Here is a 17,948-nt window from a genome sequence, read left to right as displayed (position 1 = left end):
GCTTACTCCTTGGAAGGAAAGTTATGACCAACCTAGACAGCATATTAAAAAGCAGAGACATCACTTTGTCAACAAAGATCCATCTAGTCAAGGCTATGGTTTTTCCAGTAGTCATGTATGGATGTGAGAGTTGGACTGTAAAGAAAGCTGAGCGCTGAAGAATTGACGCTTTTGAACTGTGGTGTTGGAGAAGACTCTTGAGAGTCCCTTGGATTGAAAGGAGATCCAACCAGTCCATCCTGAAGGAGATCAGTCCTGGGTGTTCATTGGAAGGACTGATGTTGAAGCTGAAACTCCAATACCTTGGCCACCTGATTGGAAGAGCTGACTTATTTGAAAAGACCCTGATGCTCGGAAAGATTGAGGGCAGGAGGAGAAGGGGGTGACAGAGGATGAGATGGTTGGATGGCATCACCGACTCAATGGACAAACCCAATGGAGTTTGGGTAAACTCTGGGAGTTGGTGCTGGACAGGGAGGCCTGGCATGCTGCGGTTCATGGGGTCGCAGAGAGTCAGACACGACTGAGTGACTGAACTGAACTGATTGCTGTTGAGTATCTTTTCATGAGCTTATTAGCTATTTTTATATCTATGAAAAAAATTTGTATTTAAATCCTTTGCCTGTTTTTTAAATGGGATTATTTGTCTTTTATTGAGTTATATGTGTTGTTCATATGTTCTGAATACTGGACCCATATTAAGTATATGGTTTGCAAATATTTTCTCCGATTCTCTGGGGTGTCTTTTACTTTCTTGATGGTGTCCTTTGGCAAAAATTTTTAATTTCTATGGAGTCTGATGTGATTTTTTTGGTTGCTTTTGCGTAAGGTGTCTTAAGAAACCCTTGCCTAATCCAAGGACATAAAGATTTACACCTGTGGTTTTTCCTATAACTTTCATGGTTCTATTTCTTACATTCAGGTCTTTGATCCATCTTGAGTCATTTTTATATATGATGTAATGTATAGGCCCAACTTCATTCTTTTCATGTGGTTATATAGGCAATTGTCCCAGCATCGTTTGTTGAAAGCTAGTCTTTACTATTGAATTGTCTCAGTAATTTAAAATATTAGAAATATTGAGGATTACCGTGTTTTAAATCTTTGTAAGCACTTATCAACAGTAGTTTTCTTTCTTCTCATTGTGAAACTTATGGTACAGAGCGAGCATCTTTTCTCTTTCTTTGTAAATTGTCCTGCTTCTAAGTTTGGTTCAGCTTTTAGTGTTTTATCCTTTTGCTTTTAATGTTGTTAAATATCTCTGAGAGATCTTTTTTTTTTTAATTAATTAATTAATTAATTTATTTTTTCAGTGGGTTTTTTTCATACATTGACATGAATCAGCAATAGATTTACACGTATTCCCCATCCCGATCCCCCCTCCCACCTCCCTCTCCACCCAATTCCTCTGGGTCTTCCCAGTGCACCAGGCTCGAGCACTTGTCTCATGCATCCCACCTGGGCTGGTGACCTGTTTCACCATAGATAATATACATGCTGTTCTTTCGCAACATCCCACCCTCACCTTCTCCCACAGAGTTCACAAGTCTGTTCTGTACTTCTCTGTCTCTTTTTCTGTTTTGCATATAGGGTTGTCGTTACCATCTTTCTAAATTCCATATATATGTGTTAGTATGCTGTAATGTTCTTTATCTTTCTGGCTTACTTCACTCTGTATAATGGGCTCCAGTTTCATCCATCTTATTAGAACTGGTTCAAATGAATTCTTTTTAATGGCTGAGTAATATTCCATGGTGTATATGTACCACAGCTTCCTTATCCATTCATCTGCTGATGGGCATCTAGGTTGCTTCCATGTCCTGGCTATTATAAACAGTGCTGCGATGAACATTGGGGTGCACGTGTCTCTTTCAGATCTGGTTTCCTCGGTGTGTATGCCCAGAAGTGGGATTGCTGGGTCATATGGCAGTTCTATTTCCAGTTTTTTAAGAAATCTCCACACTGTTTTCCATAGCGGCTGTACTAGTTTGCATTCCCACCAACAGTGTAAGAGGGTTCCCTTTTCTCCACACCCTCTCCAGCATTTATTGCTTGTAGACTTTTGGATAGCAGCCATCCTGACTGGCGTGTAATGGTACCTCATTGTGGTTTTGATTTGCATTTCTCTGATAATGAGTGATGTTGAGCATCTTTTCATGTGTTTGTTAGCCATCTGTATGTCTTCTTTGGAGAAATGTCTGTTTAGTTCTTTGGCCCATTTTTTGATTGGGTCATTTATTTGTCTGGAATTGAGCTGCAGGAGTTGCTTGTATATTTTTGAGATTAATCCTTTGTCTGTTGCTTCATTTGCTATTATTTTCTCCCAATCTGAGGGCTGTCTTTTCACCTTACTTATAGTTTCTTTTGTTGTGCAAAAGCTTTTAAGTTTCATTAGGTCCCATTTGTTTATTTTTGCTTTTATTTCCAATATTCTGGGAGGTGGGTCATAGAGGATCTTGCTGTGATTTATGTCGGAGAGTGTTTTGCCTGTGTTCTCCTCTAGGAGTTTTATAGTTTCTGGTCTTCCATTTAGATCTTTAATCCATTTTGAGTTTATTTTTGTGTATGGTGTTAGAAAGTGTTCTAGTTTCATTCTTTTACAGTGGTTGACCAGCTTTCCCAGCACCACTTGTTAAAGAGGTTGTCTTTTTTCCATTGTATATCCTTGCCTCCTTTGTCAAAGATAAGGTGTCCATAAGTTCGTGGATTTATCTCTGGGCTTTCTATTCTGTTCCATTGATCTATATTTCTGTCTTTGTGCCAGTACCATACTGTCTTGATGACTGTGGCTTTGTAGTATAGTCTGAAGTCAGGCAGGTTGATTCCTCCAGTTCCATTCTTCTTTCTCAAGATTACTTTGGCTATTCGAGGTTTTTTGTATTTCCATACAAATTGTGAAATTATTTGTTCTAGTTCTGTGAAAAATACCGTTGGTAGCTTGATAGGGATTGCATTGAATCTATAGATTGCTTTGGGTAGAATAGCCATTTTGACAATATTGATTCTTCCAATCCATGAGCATGGTATGTTTCTCCATCTGTTTGTGTCCTCTTTGATTTCTTTCATCAGTGTTTTATAGTTTTCTATGTATAGGTCTTTTGTTTCTTTAGGTAGATATATTCCTAAGTATTTTATTCTTTTTGTTGCAATGGTGAATGGTATTCTTTCCTTAATTTCTCTTTCTGTTTTTTCATTGTTAGTATATAGGAATGCAAGGGATTTTTGTGTGTTAATTTTATATCCTGCAACTTTACTATATTCATTGATTAGCTCTAGTAATTTTCTATATAGAGGATCATGTCATCTACAAACAGTGAGAGTTTCACTTCTTCTTTTCCTATCTGGATTCCTTTTACTTCTTTTTCTGCTCTGATTGCTGTGGCCAGAACTTCCAACACTATGTTGAATAGTAGTGGTGAGAGTGGGCATCCTTGTCTTGTTCCTGATTTCAGGGGAAATGCTTTTAATTTTTCACCATTGAGGGTGATGCTTGCTGTGGGTTTGTCATATATAGCTTTTATTATGTTGAGGTATGTTCCTTCTATTCCTGCTTTCTGGAGAGTTTTAATCATGAATGGGTGTTGAATTTTGTCAAAGGCTTTCTCTGCATCTATTGAGATAATCATATGGTTTTTATCTTTCAATTTGTTCATGTGGTGTATTACATTGATTGATTTGCGGATATTAAAGAATCCTTGCATTCCTGGGATAAAGCCCACTTGGTCGTGGTGTATGATTTTTTTAATATGTTGTTGGATTCTGTTTGCTAGAATTTTGTTAAGGATTTTTGCATCTATGTTCATCAGTGATATTGGCCTGTAGTTTTCTTTTTTGGTGGCATCTTTGTCTGGTTTTGGAATTAGGGTGATGTTGGCCTCATAGAATGAGTTTGGAAGTTTACCTTCCTCTGCAATTTTCTGGAAGAGTTTGAGTAAGATAGGTGTTAGCTCTTCTCTAAATTTTTGGTAGAATTCAGCTGTGAAGCCATCTGGTCCTGGGCTTTTGTTTGCTGGAAGATTTTTGATGACAGTTTCGATTTCCTTGCTTGTGATGGGTCTGTTAAGATCTATTTCTTCCTGGTTCAGTTTTGGAAGGTTATACTTTTCTAAGAATTTGTCCATTTCATCCAAGTTGTCCATTTTATTGGCATAGAGCTGCTGGTAGTAGTCTCTTATGATCCTTTGTATTTCAGTGTTGTCTGTTGTGATCTCTCCATTTTCATTTCTAGTTTTGTTAATTTGGTTCTTCTCTCTTTGCTTCTTAATGAGTCTTGCTAATGGTTTGTCAATTTTGTTTATTTTTTCAAAAAACCAGCTTTTAGCTTTGTTGATTTTTGCTATGGCCCCTTTAGTTTCTTTTGCATTTATTTCTGCCCTAATTTTTAAGATTTCTTTCCTTCTGCTAACCCTGGGGTTCTTCATTTCTTCCTTCTCTAATTGCTTTAGGTGTAGAGTTAGGTTATTTATTTGGCTTTTTTCTTGTTTCTTGATGTGAGCCTGTAATGCTATGAACCTTCCCCTTAGCACTGCTTTTACAGTGTCCCATAGGTTTTGGGTTGTTGTGTTTTCATTTTCATTCATTTCTATACATATTTTGATTTCTTTTTTGATTTCTTCTATGATTTGTTGGTTATTCAGAAGCGTGTTATTTAGCCTCCATATGTTTGAATTTTTAACAATTTTTTTCCTGTAATTGAGATCTAATCTTACTGCACTGTGGTCAGAAAAGATGACTGGAATGATTTCAATTTTTTTGAATTTTTCAAGACCAGATTTATGGCCCAGGATGTGATCTATTCTGGAGGAGGTTCCGTGTTCACTTGAGAAAAAGGTGAAGTTGATTGTTTTGGGGTGAAATGTCCTATAGATATCAATTAGGTCTAGCTGGTCCATTGTGTCATTTAAGGTTTGTGTTTCCTTGTTAATTTTCTGTTTAGTTGATCTATCCATAGTTGTGAGTGGGATATTAAAGTCTCCCACTATTATTGTGTTACTATTAATTTCCTCTTTCATACTTGTTAGCGTTTGCCGTACATATTGCGGTGCTGCTATGTTGGGTGCATATATATTTATAATTGTTATATCTTCTTCTTGCATTAATCCTTTGATCATTATGTAGTGTCCCTCTTTGTCTCTCTTCACATCCTTTATTTGAAAGTCTATTTTATCTGATATGAGTATTGCGACTCCTGCTTTCTTTTGGTCTCCGTTTGCGTGAAATATTTTTTTCCAGCCCTTCACTTTTAGTCTGTATGTGTCTCTTGCTTTGAGGTGGGTCTCTTGTAGACAGCATATATAGGGGTCTTGTTTTTGTATCCATTCAGCCAATCTTTGTCTTTTGGTTGGGGCATTCAGCCCATTTACATTTAAGGTAATTATTGATAGGTGTGGTCCCGTTGCCATTTACTTTGTTGTTTTGGGTTCACATTTATACAACCTTTCTGCATTTCCTATCTAGAGAAGATCCTTTAGCATTTGTTGAAGAGCTGGTTTGGTGGTGCTGAATTCTCTCAGCTTTTGCTTGTCTGTAAAGCTTTTGAATTCTCCTTCATATCTGAATGAGATCCTTGCTGGGTACAGTAATCTAGGTTTTAGGTTATTCTCTTTCATTACTTTCAGTATGTCTTGCCATTCCCTTCTGGCCTGGAGGGTTTCTATTGATAGATCAGCTGTTATCCTTATGGGAATCCCTTTGTGTGTTATTTGTTGTTTCTCTGAGAGATCTTTTATTGATGATTTTTTTCCAGAGTCACTTCCTCCAAGATATCTTCATTCTTTTCATCATGATCACTTTCTTTATGTTAATAAGTTTACTGTCAACAAAATTCCTCTGACCTTCACCAGATTCCTCTGACTGCATATCTAGAGTTTCTCAAACAGCAAAAGTTGGAAACATTTTCCTTGTCAGCCTTTTATTCTTCATCTCCATTTTAGTTTGATTTGTGGGGGGATCAGCATGAGTTTTCTTTTTAATATTGAAGTATAGTTGATTTACAATGTTGTGTTAGTTTCAGGCATACTGCAAAGTGATTTAGTTACACATACCTATATATATGTATTCTTTTTCAGATTCTTTTCCCCTGTAGGTTATTACAGAGTATTGAGTAGAGTTCCTTGTGCTATATAGTAAGTCTTTATTAGTTATCTATTTTATATATAGTGGTGTGTGTGTGTACACACTGCTTGGTCATAAATCCCCTAGGCGGATTCTTTACCACTGCGCCACCTGGGAAGCCTCATATTAACTAGTATGTGTATGTTAATCCCAAGTTCCTAATTTATCCCTTCCTGCCACCTTTCTGCTTTGGTAACCATGTCTGTTTTGTTTTGTTTTTGTTTTTCAATTTTGTAGTTTGTATTGGAGTATAGCTGATTAACAGTGTTGTGATGGTTTTAGGTGAACAGTGAAGGGACTCAGCTATACATACACATGTATCCATTCTCCCCTAGATGGCACAGTGATAAAGAATCTGCCTGCCTGTGTAGGAGATGTGGGTTCAGTTCCTGGGTTGGGCAGATCCCCTGGAAGAGGAAATGACAACCCATTCCAGTATTCTTTCCTGGAAGATTCCATGGACAAAAGAGCCTGGTGGGCTACAGTCCATGAGATCACAAAGTGTCAGACACAACTAAGTGCGTGCACACACACACTCTCCCCCAAACTCCCCTCCCATCTTGGTCCTTATTGGTTATCCATTTTGAATATAGCAGTGTGTTTATGTCCATCCCAAACTCCCTATCTATCCCTTTCCCTTAGTCATTCCCCCACCCCCAACCATAAGCTTGTTCTGAGAGTCTCATTTTTGTTTTGTAAGTAAGTTCATTTGTATCAGTTTTTTAGATTCCACATATAAGTGATCAAATGATATTTGTGTTTGTCTGACTTACTTGGTATGACAATCTCTATGTTGTTGCAAGTGGAATTATTTCATTCCTTTTTATGGCTGAGTAATAGTCTATTGACAAGTATATACCACATCCTTGTCTATTCCTCTGTCAGTGGACATTTAGGTTGCTTCTTAAATGTCTTAGCTGTTGCAAATAGTGCTGAAGTGAACATTGGGGTGCATGTATCTTTTAGAATTATGGTTTTCTCTGGTTATAGGCCCAGGAGTGGGATTGCTGAATTATTTGAAAGCTCTGTTTTTCGTTTTTTAAGGAAGCTCCATACTGTTCTCTGTAGTGGCTCTGTCAGTTTACATTCCCACCAAGAGTGTAGGAAGGTTCTCCTTTCTGCACACCCTCTCCAGCATTTTTTGTTTCTAGACTTTTTTATGATGGTCATTCTGACCCTTGTGAGGTAATACCTCATAGTTTTGATTTGCATTTCTCCAATAATTAGTGATGTTGAACATTTTTTTCATGTGCTTTTTGGTCATCTGTACGTCGTCTTTGGAGAAACATCTATTTAGATCTTCTGCCCATTTTTTGTTAGGGTTTCTTTTTTGATACTGAGTTGTGTGAGCTCTTTGTGTATTTTGGAGATTAATCCCTTTTATCAGTCGCATTGTGAGAGAAGTTAGCTCAGGTCCTACTCATCTTTTCCCATCTTGTCCCAGGACCGAGTCCATTTCAGTTTGATTTCAATTTCAGTTACAGCATTATTGCTTTCCATTTCTCTGCTGCAGTTGCCTTTGTTGGGCAATTTCTTCTAATTGTCTATTATTGCAAAATATCACATAGATTTTTACTGGGGAATAAGGAGGCATATGCTTTGCTGTCTGTACAAGAACTGAATAACAGATACGCAGTGGCCAATCATTGATACTTTAGAGAAATGGTTGGTCATTGGTCATGTTGTGTAGCTATTATGTAGTAATTTGTGGATTGAAGAGCTGGTAGCAATATTTGCTAGTATATATAGTAATTACTGTGGTCTTGTATATAATTACTCACAGTTAATGTATCATGGTAACTGAAATGTCCACTGTGCTGTTGGGGGTCTAGTGTTAATGGTTACCTTTGAACTGTGGTGTTGGAGAAGACTCTTGAGAGTCCCTTGGACTGCAAGGAGATCCAACCAGTCCATCCTAAAGGAGATCAGTTCCAGGCATTCATTGGAAGGACTGATGCTGAAGCTGAAACACCAATACTTTGGCCACCTCATGAGAAGAGTTGACTCATTAGAAAAGACCCTGATGCTGGGGGGGATTGGGGGCAGGAGGAGAAGGGGACGACAGAGGATGAGATGGCTGGATGGCATCACTGACTCGATGAACATGAGTTTAAGTAAGCTCTGGGAGTTGGTGATGGACAGGGAGGCCTGGCGTGCTATGATTCATGGGGTCGCAGAGAGTTGGACATGACTGAGCGACTGAACTGAACTAAAACCATGATATCTGAGATTTGTGCATTTTAGAACTGTGGAAAACAGGACTTGCCTATATTTAAGTTTGCCTAAGTAAGTTATCATACTCCATGGTCATCTACAACTTCCTTGGTACTCATTTGATTATTAAAAAAATAAAAGCTATGATGTGTCTTTTTCTTTTCTAATTTGTATTTACTCTTACCTGCTTAACCTTCACAGGCTCTTTCAGGCTACTTTATATATTTCTGACTGAATAGTCTGATCCAAACCAAGGCATCTACAACATATGAAGTAAATTATCCACAGTAATAATAATTTACATGAGACTTGGACTTTGCTGTGGGCAACAGTTTTAATTATGTACTCATTTTAAGAGCAGTGCTCTTTAAAAAGCTTATATTTTCCTTTCATTTTGTTAGCATTTTGTCATATTGAGGTGAAAAGAGGTAGTTAACATTATCTTTATTTTACCAACAAGAAAACTGATTGTATCCAAAGTTACATATGCTGTATTATAACTAAGAAATCTGGACGATGAACTCAGACCAAATATTTTTCTTACTTTCTTTTGCTGCTTCACACTGGGGCATTGTCACATCCAAATGAAGTTGTCAGGGCCTTCCAACAGGAATAATTAAATTGGTGTTAACTTCTTCCCTTTCTTTACTTAAGTAGGGGAAAAAAAAATACATATTCCAAGGGGGATTTCATTAAAGCAGATTGGGAATTTGCCAATATTTTGAGCTTTGGGAAACATGAATCTTGATTTAAATTCTTAAGGAAAGTGTTTAGTGACAATAATAAAAATTGTGAAATTCTAATTTTAGAAAACTAATTCTAAAAATCAAAGTTTGTTATGTATTAGGAAAATCATGTGCTCCAAACATTTGCTAAAGAAAAGCATATTAACTAAGATTCTAAAATAGCATATAACAGCTGTTAGTTTTTCATCCTTGATTTCTTAGAAACTCTCACTGATTAAAAAAAAAAAATCCTTTGCTTCTCATTTATTTAGAAGTACCTAACTGTGATATATAAGACATCAAAATGGGACTCAGATTTTTTTGAATAGTAATCTTGATAGTTCTTTCATTCATGCCTTGTTTCTTATGCAGGTAGCAAATTATGGAGTTGGAGGACAGTATGAACCTCATTTTGATTTTGCACGGGTAAGTAAAAAAAAAATGGAGAATGTAGGACCCTATTTTGATTTTGCATGGGTAAGTTAAAAAAAAAAAAAATGGAGAATGTAGAAGTTCCACTGAAACTTAGGCATGACATGTTAATTCTGTTCTTTTAGTATTATAAATTCATAGCTCATTTTGGAATAGATTTGTAGCTCATTTGTGGAAGCATAGTGGGATAGATATTCTGTACATTTTAGAAGTAAGAAACAACTAGAGACATGGTAAAAGGATTTAGGATACTTTTAAATGCATTGCTGAGCTTGGGGGAAAGTATAGGAAGTTCTCAAAGGCAAACTGAACAAAGAAAATCTAGAGACTAAAATTAGAGTTAAAAGGAAGCAAAAAGGCTGAGGCTGAAGGCATATACCTCCAGGAATGTAGAGCTTTGGAGATTAACAGCTCTGTGAGAGGACCTGCATAAATGTAGGCTACTGACCTGAGATCCCTGCATAAAACCTAAATTTCTAAAGGCTTACACCTTCAGAGAAAAAAAAGATGGCCTAGAAAATCATCTGCTTTGAGTCAGGACACTTCAGGAGTTTCCTTTTGCATCCTGGCTTGAGTAAGATGTATTATGGGGAGTTTCTTTGGGCAGTTTGAAAGCATAGGCCTGCCAACAGCTATAGGTGCTGTTGATATAGGGTGTTGATATCTCAGTGATCAGATACAGAATATAAAATAACTATACGATACTTTAAAAATAAAAGATAAGACAAAAATGAATAAATTCTCAAAATGATTTAACTGAAATAAACAGAATCTTCAGGTTGAAAATTTTTTTGAAATTTTAAATTTAGTGGATAAACAGATTAGACAGCTAAAGTGAATTAGTGAATTGGCCAGTAAATCTGTAGGAATTACAGGAATACATTTTGAAAGAAAAAAAATATAAAATAGATGCGGAGACTGGAGGAGAAATAATATAAAGCAGTTTGTTAAAAAGCCATCCTTGCCCAAGTACTCTTGCTTAAGTGTTTAACCTTTTAAATAAAAGTAATTTTAACATGTTGAGCTATGAATTATGTCATTACCAAATCTTAATTTAAGCTTTATTATAATTACATGAATTCTAAGAAATGTGCCAAGTATTCAATAAACTTCTTGATCTATTACCATTTTTAAATAAGAGTATATTCTTTGGAAAGGAAACACAGTCTGTTAACATATTGTGTTATATTCCTTGACTGACTTAATCCTAAAATCCTAGATACTTTCTGTGTATAGGCTAGCAAAGAATATATTTTTAGTCTATTTTCCTTCTATTTTCAATTACTGAAAAATGTCTTAGGATCTTGGATGACGTGAAAGACTGCAGTTTAAGTTCTGACATTAATGTAACTAAACTTTTTTTCTTAGATTTGTATTTTGAAATAATTAGAGACTCCTAGGAAGTTCCCCCCAAAAAATGTACAGGAAGAGCCCATGCACCCTTCACTCAGCCTTCTTCAGTGTTAACATCTTGAATAACTATAGTACATCATTAAAACCAGAAAACTGGCACTGGCACAAGCAACAGAGCTTATTCATGTTTCACCAGTTATACTGGCTCTCGTGTGTGTATGTGTATAGTTTTGTTACATGTGCAGCTTTGTGTGACCACCAGCCCAGGTCAGGGTACATAACTGCACCATCACTGTCACACTCCCTTGTATACCACTCTAGCTCCACATACCCTTCTGCTATCCCTCACTGCTGGTAGTCATCAATCTGTTCTTTACGATAATTGTTATTTCATAAATGTCATGTAAATGTTATGTACAGCATGCATCCTTTTAAGATGGTTTCTTTTCACTCAGCATAATTCCCTTGAGATTCATCCATGTTTTTGCAGAACATATTGATAGGGTGTTTCTTTTTATTGCTGAGTAGTCTCTCATGGTATGGAAATACCAGTTTGTTTAGTCATTCATCTTTTGAAGGATATTAAGGGACATTGAGAATATGACAAAGGAATGTGTATAAATTTCTGTATGAAAAATAAAATACTTTTTTTTTTTTGAGAAAATACAAAGAGACTATTCTGTATTTTAATTAGCTTTAAATAGCCAGATGTAAATTCTCCAGCCACGTTAAAGTGCTGACAGTCCAAAAGACAGGAATAGTAGCAGTGTGAACATTTGAATGGATCATGAGTTCAAAGTAAATCTCAAAGTTATTTTTTTTACCCACAGAGAATTGATTTAATGAATGTGGCTGAAAGTCTCTCATGTCTTGCTTGTTTGGAAGCTAAAAACTATCGGTGTTAATTTTTAAAACAATCTGTGGATAGTAGATATTGGTTTTCATTGTATAGACTAACACATCTGTTTCTCTCCCCAAATGCTCTTATCAGAAGTATTCAGTGTACTAGTTGAATCAACAGTCAACAAATATTTGAGAGACTTTTGTATATAGTGCACTGGATATTACAAAGGAACCTTTAGGGGCTATTTTTAGCATACTGTTCAGCATGTTACTGATGTTTAGTTGCCTGTGGAGAACTTGCATTACTGAATTTTACATCACTGAATTGTATTTTATTCACAGAAAGATGAGCCAGATGCTTTCAAAGAGCTGGGGACAGGAAACAGAATTGCTACGTGGCTGTTTTATGTAAGTTATAGCTAAAATTTTCATTTTAAATGGGATTTGATCACATGCCTTATTTTAATGTGTTTAGATGTTTGCTTTGGTTAGCTCTTAACATCTTAGTTGAATGTTTCTTACAACTGAGTAAAGAGAGTTAAGATTTTTTTTTCATTTATCACTTTTTCAGGTTGTACTTACTACAGCCTGAGAAAGAAAGTTAAAATCATCATATCAGAAAAGTGTACAAATCATAGGTATTAACTTGATAAATTTTCACAAAGGGAATATATCTAGTGTATTCGGCACTCAGACTAAGAAATGGTAAATTACAGCACCCTGGAAGCCCTTTCCTCAAGGGTAACCATTCTCCCATGTTAATTACTTTCAACACAGTATGATGTTTTTAAAAATTATTTATCTATTGATATATATATAGAAAAAACCAAGCTTTGATCATATAATATTTGCCCCAGTTATCTATTGCTGCATAACAAATCACACCAAAACTGAATGGTTTAAATTAATAATTTGATTTTTACCTTTCATGGTGGTGAGATTGGCCTTTATTCATGGTTCTTGCTCTGAATCTCTCATGATGGCTGGCACTTGGGGTCACCTTGAAGGCTGAGATTGAAGCTAACCAAACCAAAATACTGACTTGTGACCTGGGCTTCCTCACAGCATGGTGACTGGCTTCTAAGAGCAAGCATCCTCCCACAAAAGGCAGTACATGACATTTTTATTAGCCATGCTCCAAAGTCAAATACTATCACTTCTGCTCTTTTATTAATTGAGGCCATTATAGATGTCTTCCATGCTTCAAGAGGGAAGGAACATAGACTCTACCACTCAAGAAGGATGTCCATGTCACGTAAAAAGAACACAGGGGTCAGGACATATTGGGATATATTAGATTGAGCAAGTACAATCTCCTACAGTGTTGTAACCTTCATTAACTTTAAAAGATTTACTTTATATTGATTTAGTTTTGCTTATTTCATTGTTATTTCCATCCCCTATCCTCCTTTGATTTATATGAAATGGAATCTTTTTGTGACCTGTTTTACTTCACCCCCTACTAGATCTGTGTCTCCCTACTCTGTCTGGTTTCTTTCTTCCTTGCTCCCTGCTACCTTCTGTTTGTCTTCTGCCCAGTTTTTTCCCATTCTTCTTTCCCTCCTTTTTTTTCTTCAAGCAGACCTCTCTCCCTGTATCCAACCTACCTTGTCACTCTCCTGATTTCTCTTCCTCATCCCTCTCTCTCTTTCCCTCTCACAACTCCATCTGGTTTGCAGAAGGATCTTAAGACACTATAAAAAAAAGGATTTAAGATGTATAAGATAAATTAAAAATGAGAATTATCACAAAGGGAAAACCAGGGGAGAAGTTGATAACACTATGCAAAAATTCATGTTGTGAAGTCTTTGTATATTTTCTAGAGGTGAGATCTGTAGACTTGTACTAATTTATATACCATCTTTTAAGTGTGATGCTTGTCAAACTTTTGATCTGTACATCTTTTACTTTATCAGATTAGCAGTTACTGTGGTGTTTTTTTTTTCATTTATTTTTATTAGTTGGAGGCTAATTACTTTACAATATTGTAGTGGTTTTTGTCATACATTGACAAGAATCAGCCTTGGATTTACACGTGTTCCCCATCCTGAACCCCCTCCCACCTCCCTCTCCACCCGATTCCTCTGGGTCTTCCCAGTGCACCAGGCCCGAGCACTCGTCTCGTGCATCCAACCTGGACTGGCGATCTATTTCACACTTGATAATATACATGTTTCGATGCTGTTCTCTCAGATCATCCCACCTTCGCCTTCTTCCATAGAGTCCAAAAGTCTGTTCTATACATCTGCGTCTCTTTTTCTGTCTTGCATATAGGGTTATTGTTACCATCTTTCTAAATTCCATATATATGTGTTAGTATACTGTAATGGTCTTTATCTTTCTGGCTTACTTCACTCTGTATAATGGGCTCCAGTTTCATCCATCTTATTAGAACTGATTCAAATGAATTCTTTTTAATGGCTGAGTAATATTCCATGGTGTATATATACCACAGCTTCCTTATCCATTTGTCTGCTGATGGGCATCTAGGTTGCTTCCATGTCCTGGCTATTATAAACAGTGTTGCGATGAACATTGGGGTGCACGTGTCTCTTTCAGATCTGGTTTCCTCGGTGTGTATGCCCAGTATTGTGGTTTTAATTTGCATTTCTCTTATTAGAGAGGTTGAACATCTTTTCAGATATTTAAGAGCCATTAAGCATTTGCTTTTGGCTGTATTTGATTCATAAAAGCAGACATACATGATGCTGTATTATTTGGTCCAGTATTCATAAATGTTAGATTATTTGTAACTATTAGACTACATATTAATTATGTCCCCCTTTAGTTATATATTGGAGAAGGAAATGGCAACCCACTCCAGTATTCTTGCCTGGAAAATCCCATGGACTGAGGATCCTGGTAGTCCATGGGGTCACAAAGAGTCGGATACGACTGAGCTACTTCACTTTCACTTTAGTTATATACAGCATTTTTATTAATTAGTTTTCATTTTTTCCCACTATTTGAATGCTCTTCCCAGATAGGCCCATAGCACAAAGTTTAAATTTCTCTAAAGTTAATTTTTCATTGCTTAAGAGCGATCAGGTCTTTGATACTGGTTATACGTGTATCACAGTAAAATACACATCTTTATATCACTCAGTGCCTTTAACTTTAAACTGTTTGATATTAAGGTCAGACTGTTTTGTTTGGTACAGCTTCCCTGGTGCCTTGGTGCAGCATTTGCCGATATATCACTGATTATAGCATATAGATGGATTTTGCTTGATGATACACTACATTATACTTATATTTTTGGAAAAAATCTGCACTCTGATCTCTGTTTCCTTTGCCTCATTTTGTGCACGTGCTGCTTCAATTTATTTGGAAGATTTGTGTTTTTATTCTGATTTACCTTTAAGACTATAAGATTTATAAAGTTAATTTTCTAATTTTTAGTTACTATGTGTTGATACCCTACATGAGAAATGACAAAACTGGTTGTAGTTTGTTACTTTTCTCTTAGTGTTTATTTCTATTTTGTTTGAATTCACCTATTTAAATATTTATTGAATACCTACTATTTTGAGGTTATCATTTTAGACACTGAAGTTCAGCAACAAAACAGGTGAAAATTCCTACCCCCATGGAGGTGATATTCTAGTGCTATATAATACATATTTATACCCTTATGTTACTCAATTTGTCAGTTTTAAATCCTCTCTTTTTACCTCTTGGCTATAAAAGAAATAGCTATCTTCCAAATCCTTTTCCAATCTCCCTTGCTGACTTTATCTTTCCTTTGCTTTTATCTATGTATGTAAACCCAAATGGCATCTTGTTTTTTAAAAACTGATCAGCATGCACCAACCCATCTATGTAAATAGAAGTCCAGGTATTCTCATTCTAGTTTTCAGTATCTTATCTGTCTCACAGCATGTTTAAATTTTTTTTTTTAAATATCTGACAGTTTATTAACCAGTGGAGCATACTGAACAACAAACTCTTACATCTTTCAGGAAGAAAAAACACTAAATTTGAAAACACATCACCCACTGAATTTGGACACAACACCTCTGCTCAATTAAGAGAAACATTTATACAGTCCAGATCTTTATTTTTACACCCATCAATCTATGAATTCATAGGGAATGGGCTCCAACAGTTCGGGTTCCTTTGCATTGGTCCTCATGAAGTGTGCTTCTCTGGGTGGAGCAGGCTGGCACTTCAGCTGAACTCAAGTTCCTTTCTCTCTGGTTTCCTTCTTTTTTGATCATTGTCCTTCACACGTTTCAGGAATCTATCTCAGCACATTAATTCTTTTGGCAAGAATCTTGTTCTTGTTTGTTTACAGTGATGCCAACAGCATGCTGGGTAACACTGTAGACTCTCCTAGTTTTGCCATGGTAACATTTGTGGGGTATTCCTTTACCCATTCCCTTGATATCTATAATATCACCCTTCTTGTAGATTCGCACATATGTGGCCAAAGGAACAACTCCATGTTTTCTAAAAGGCCTAGAGAACACGTAGTGGGTGCCCCTCCTCTTGCCCTTTGTGTTGGTCATTTTGGCGAATTACCCTGAGGGGCCACGGGAGAGATGGAAAGCAGCTGGAGACGCGCATGGGCCTTAGCTAGAAGACGGAGGTTCCGGCCAAAAGGGGCATGTTTAATTTTATTCTACCAGCACTTTTGATAATACTCTGTCATCTCTTATTAGATGAGTGATGTGTTAGCAGGAGGAGCCACTGTTTTTCCTGAAGTAGGAGCCAGTGTTTGGCCCAAAAAGGTAAGTTTGATTTGTCATTTTAACTGGGGGTGTTTCTCTGTATTTTTTTCCCCTCAGGAAGAGAGATACCTTTAGTTATTTATCTATAAAAATAAATAACATTTTAAAAGGTAGTATACTTAAGGAATACATTATCTATAGGAAAATCCTTACATTTTTTTTTTTTTTTTGGTACAATTTACCATGGGTACCCAGAGGTATGAACAACCAGGGATTAGTATTTAGAAGTTTTCATTTTTAAAATGGGTTCCATATGATGCTTGCTATTTATAAGATGTGTTAGCTTTGGCAGACATACTTCTTTGTTAAGCAACTCTGATGTTAATGTTTTCAGGTCATTGCCAAAATTTTGTAAGTTATGTCATACTTTCAGAATTCTATTAGAGGAAGATATAGTGCTGCCATGGAGAATTATTTCCACAAAACAGGAAAATTTAATTACTGTAAAAGTGATAACCTGATACTTTATTTGGGGATAATTTTGTATTGTTCTCCTTAGGGAACTGCTGTTTTCTGGTATAATCTATTTGCCAGTGGAGAAGGAGATTATAGTACACGGCATGCAGCCTGTCCAGTGCTGGTTGGAAACAAATGGGGTAAATATTTCCTGTACTCTCTGAATAGAATTTATGATTTTGGCCTCTTATTTTGGAATTATTTTTTATGACAATTTAAACACTATTTCCACTTGTTACTCTGAGAAACACTAATTGACTCAAAGTTGAGTTAGACAATATCTTCCTCTCATGGGATCCACAGTTGTCTCAGACACATTAGTGGGTAGAGTATAATGTATTATATAATAATACAAAGATGTAAACAGAAGACAGTAACTACTTACATTTAGGGAGGCTTCTTTGAAGTTTTGATTTTTCTGTTTGGTCTTGAAGATAAGCAGTTGTTTTCCAAGCATGTTAGGGACCAGGGCCAGGACTCGTATGAGGCTGGAGAGCTCTCAAGGGTCATGCAAGTATAGAACTGGCCAAGTTTAAAAAAGGGAATAGAAATGGGTAAGATTATTTTAATAAAGATTCATTTAACCCCATAACTATTTTAGTATGTGTCACTTGGCCACACTTCAAAGATTTAAAAAGAAGTGATGTTTATATTTGTGAACCACTGGACTAGAATAAAGAGAGGCTAGCACAGGAGAGAGGAGTTTAGAAGGCTGTTTCCTGTTTTCTAAGTGGGTGATGATAAAGGCTGGACTAAGGCAGCTGCAGAAGATTTGGAGAGCAGGGAACAGATTGAAGAGATCAAAGAAGGAAAAATGACAGGGTTTAATGAATGAAAGGTTGGCTACACAGGTTAAGAAAGGTAACAGACTAGTTAAGAATTAGTAAGAGTTAGTTTAAGTATCTTATACATGTTGATGCCATGTTCTATAATATAGGAGAAGAAGGAAATTAATTCCTTTTGGGGTGTATTAAACAGTATCTTGGAACACAGGAAGCTTAATGAGCACATAATAGAGATTAATCACAGAGTTGCTCCTTTAGCGTGGAGACACCTTGGAGAAGGAAATGGCTATCCA

General features: G+C 36.3%; 1 protein-coding gene across 2 annotated transcripts in view; it reads left to right on the top strand.

The window, feature by feature from the left end:
- P4HA1 (prolyl 4-hydroxylase subunit alpha 1) overlaps positions 1–17,948 on the top strand; it is a 101,608-nt gene that overhangs the window by 82,189 nt on the left and 1,471 nt on the right. For both annotated transcript variants that reach the window (XM_061161778.1, XM_061161777.1), the window contains exons 11-14: positions 9,430–9,479; positions 12,024–12,089; positions 16,346–16,414; positions 16,914–17,010. In XM_061161778.1, the coding sequence (XP_061017761.1) occupies positions 9,430–9,479; positions 12,024–12,089; positions 16,346–16,414; positions 16,914–17,010 (282 nt within the window). The remainder of the gene's footprint in view (positions 1–9,429; positions 9,480–12,023; positions 12,090–16,345; positions 16,415–16,913; positions 17,011–17,948) is intronic.

Source organism: Dama dama, chromosome 15 (genome assembly GCF_033118175.1).
Source record: "Dama dama isolate Ldn47 chromosome 15, ASM3311817v1, whole genome shotgun sequence".
NCBI lineage: Eukaryota > Metazoa > Chordata > Mammalia > Artiodactyla > Cervidae > Dama > Dama dama.
Note: the sequence above shows the minus strand (reverse complement) of the source record. Positions and strands in the feature narration are given on the sequence as shown.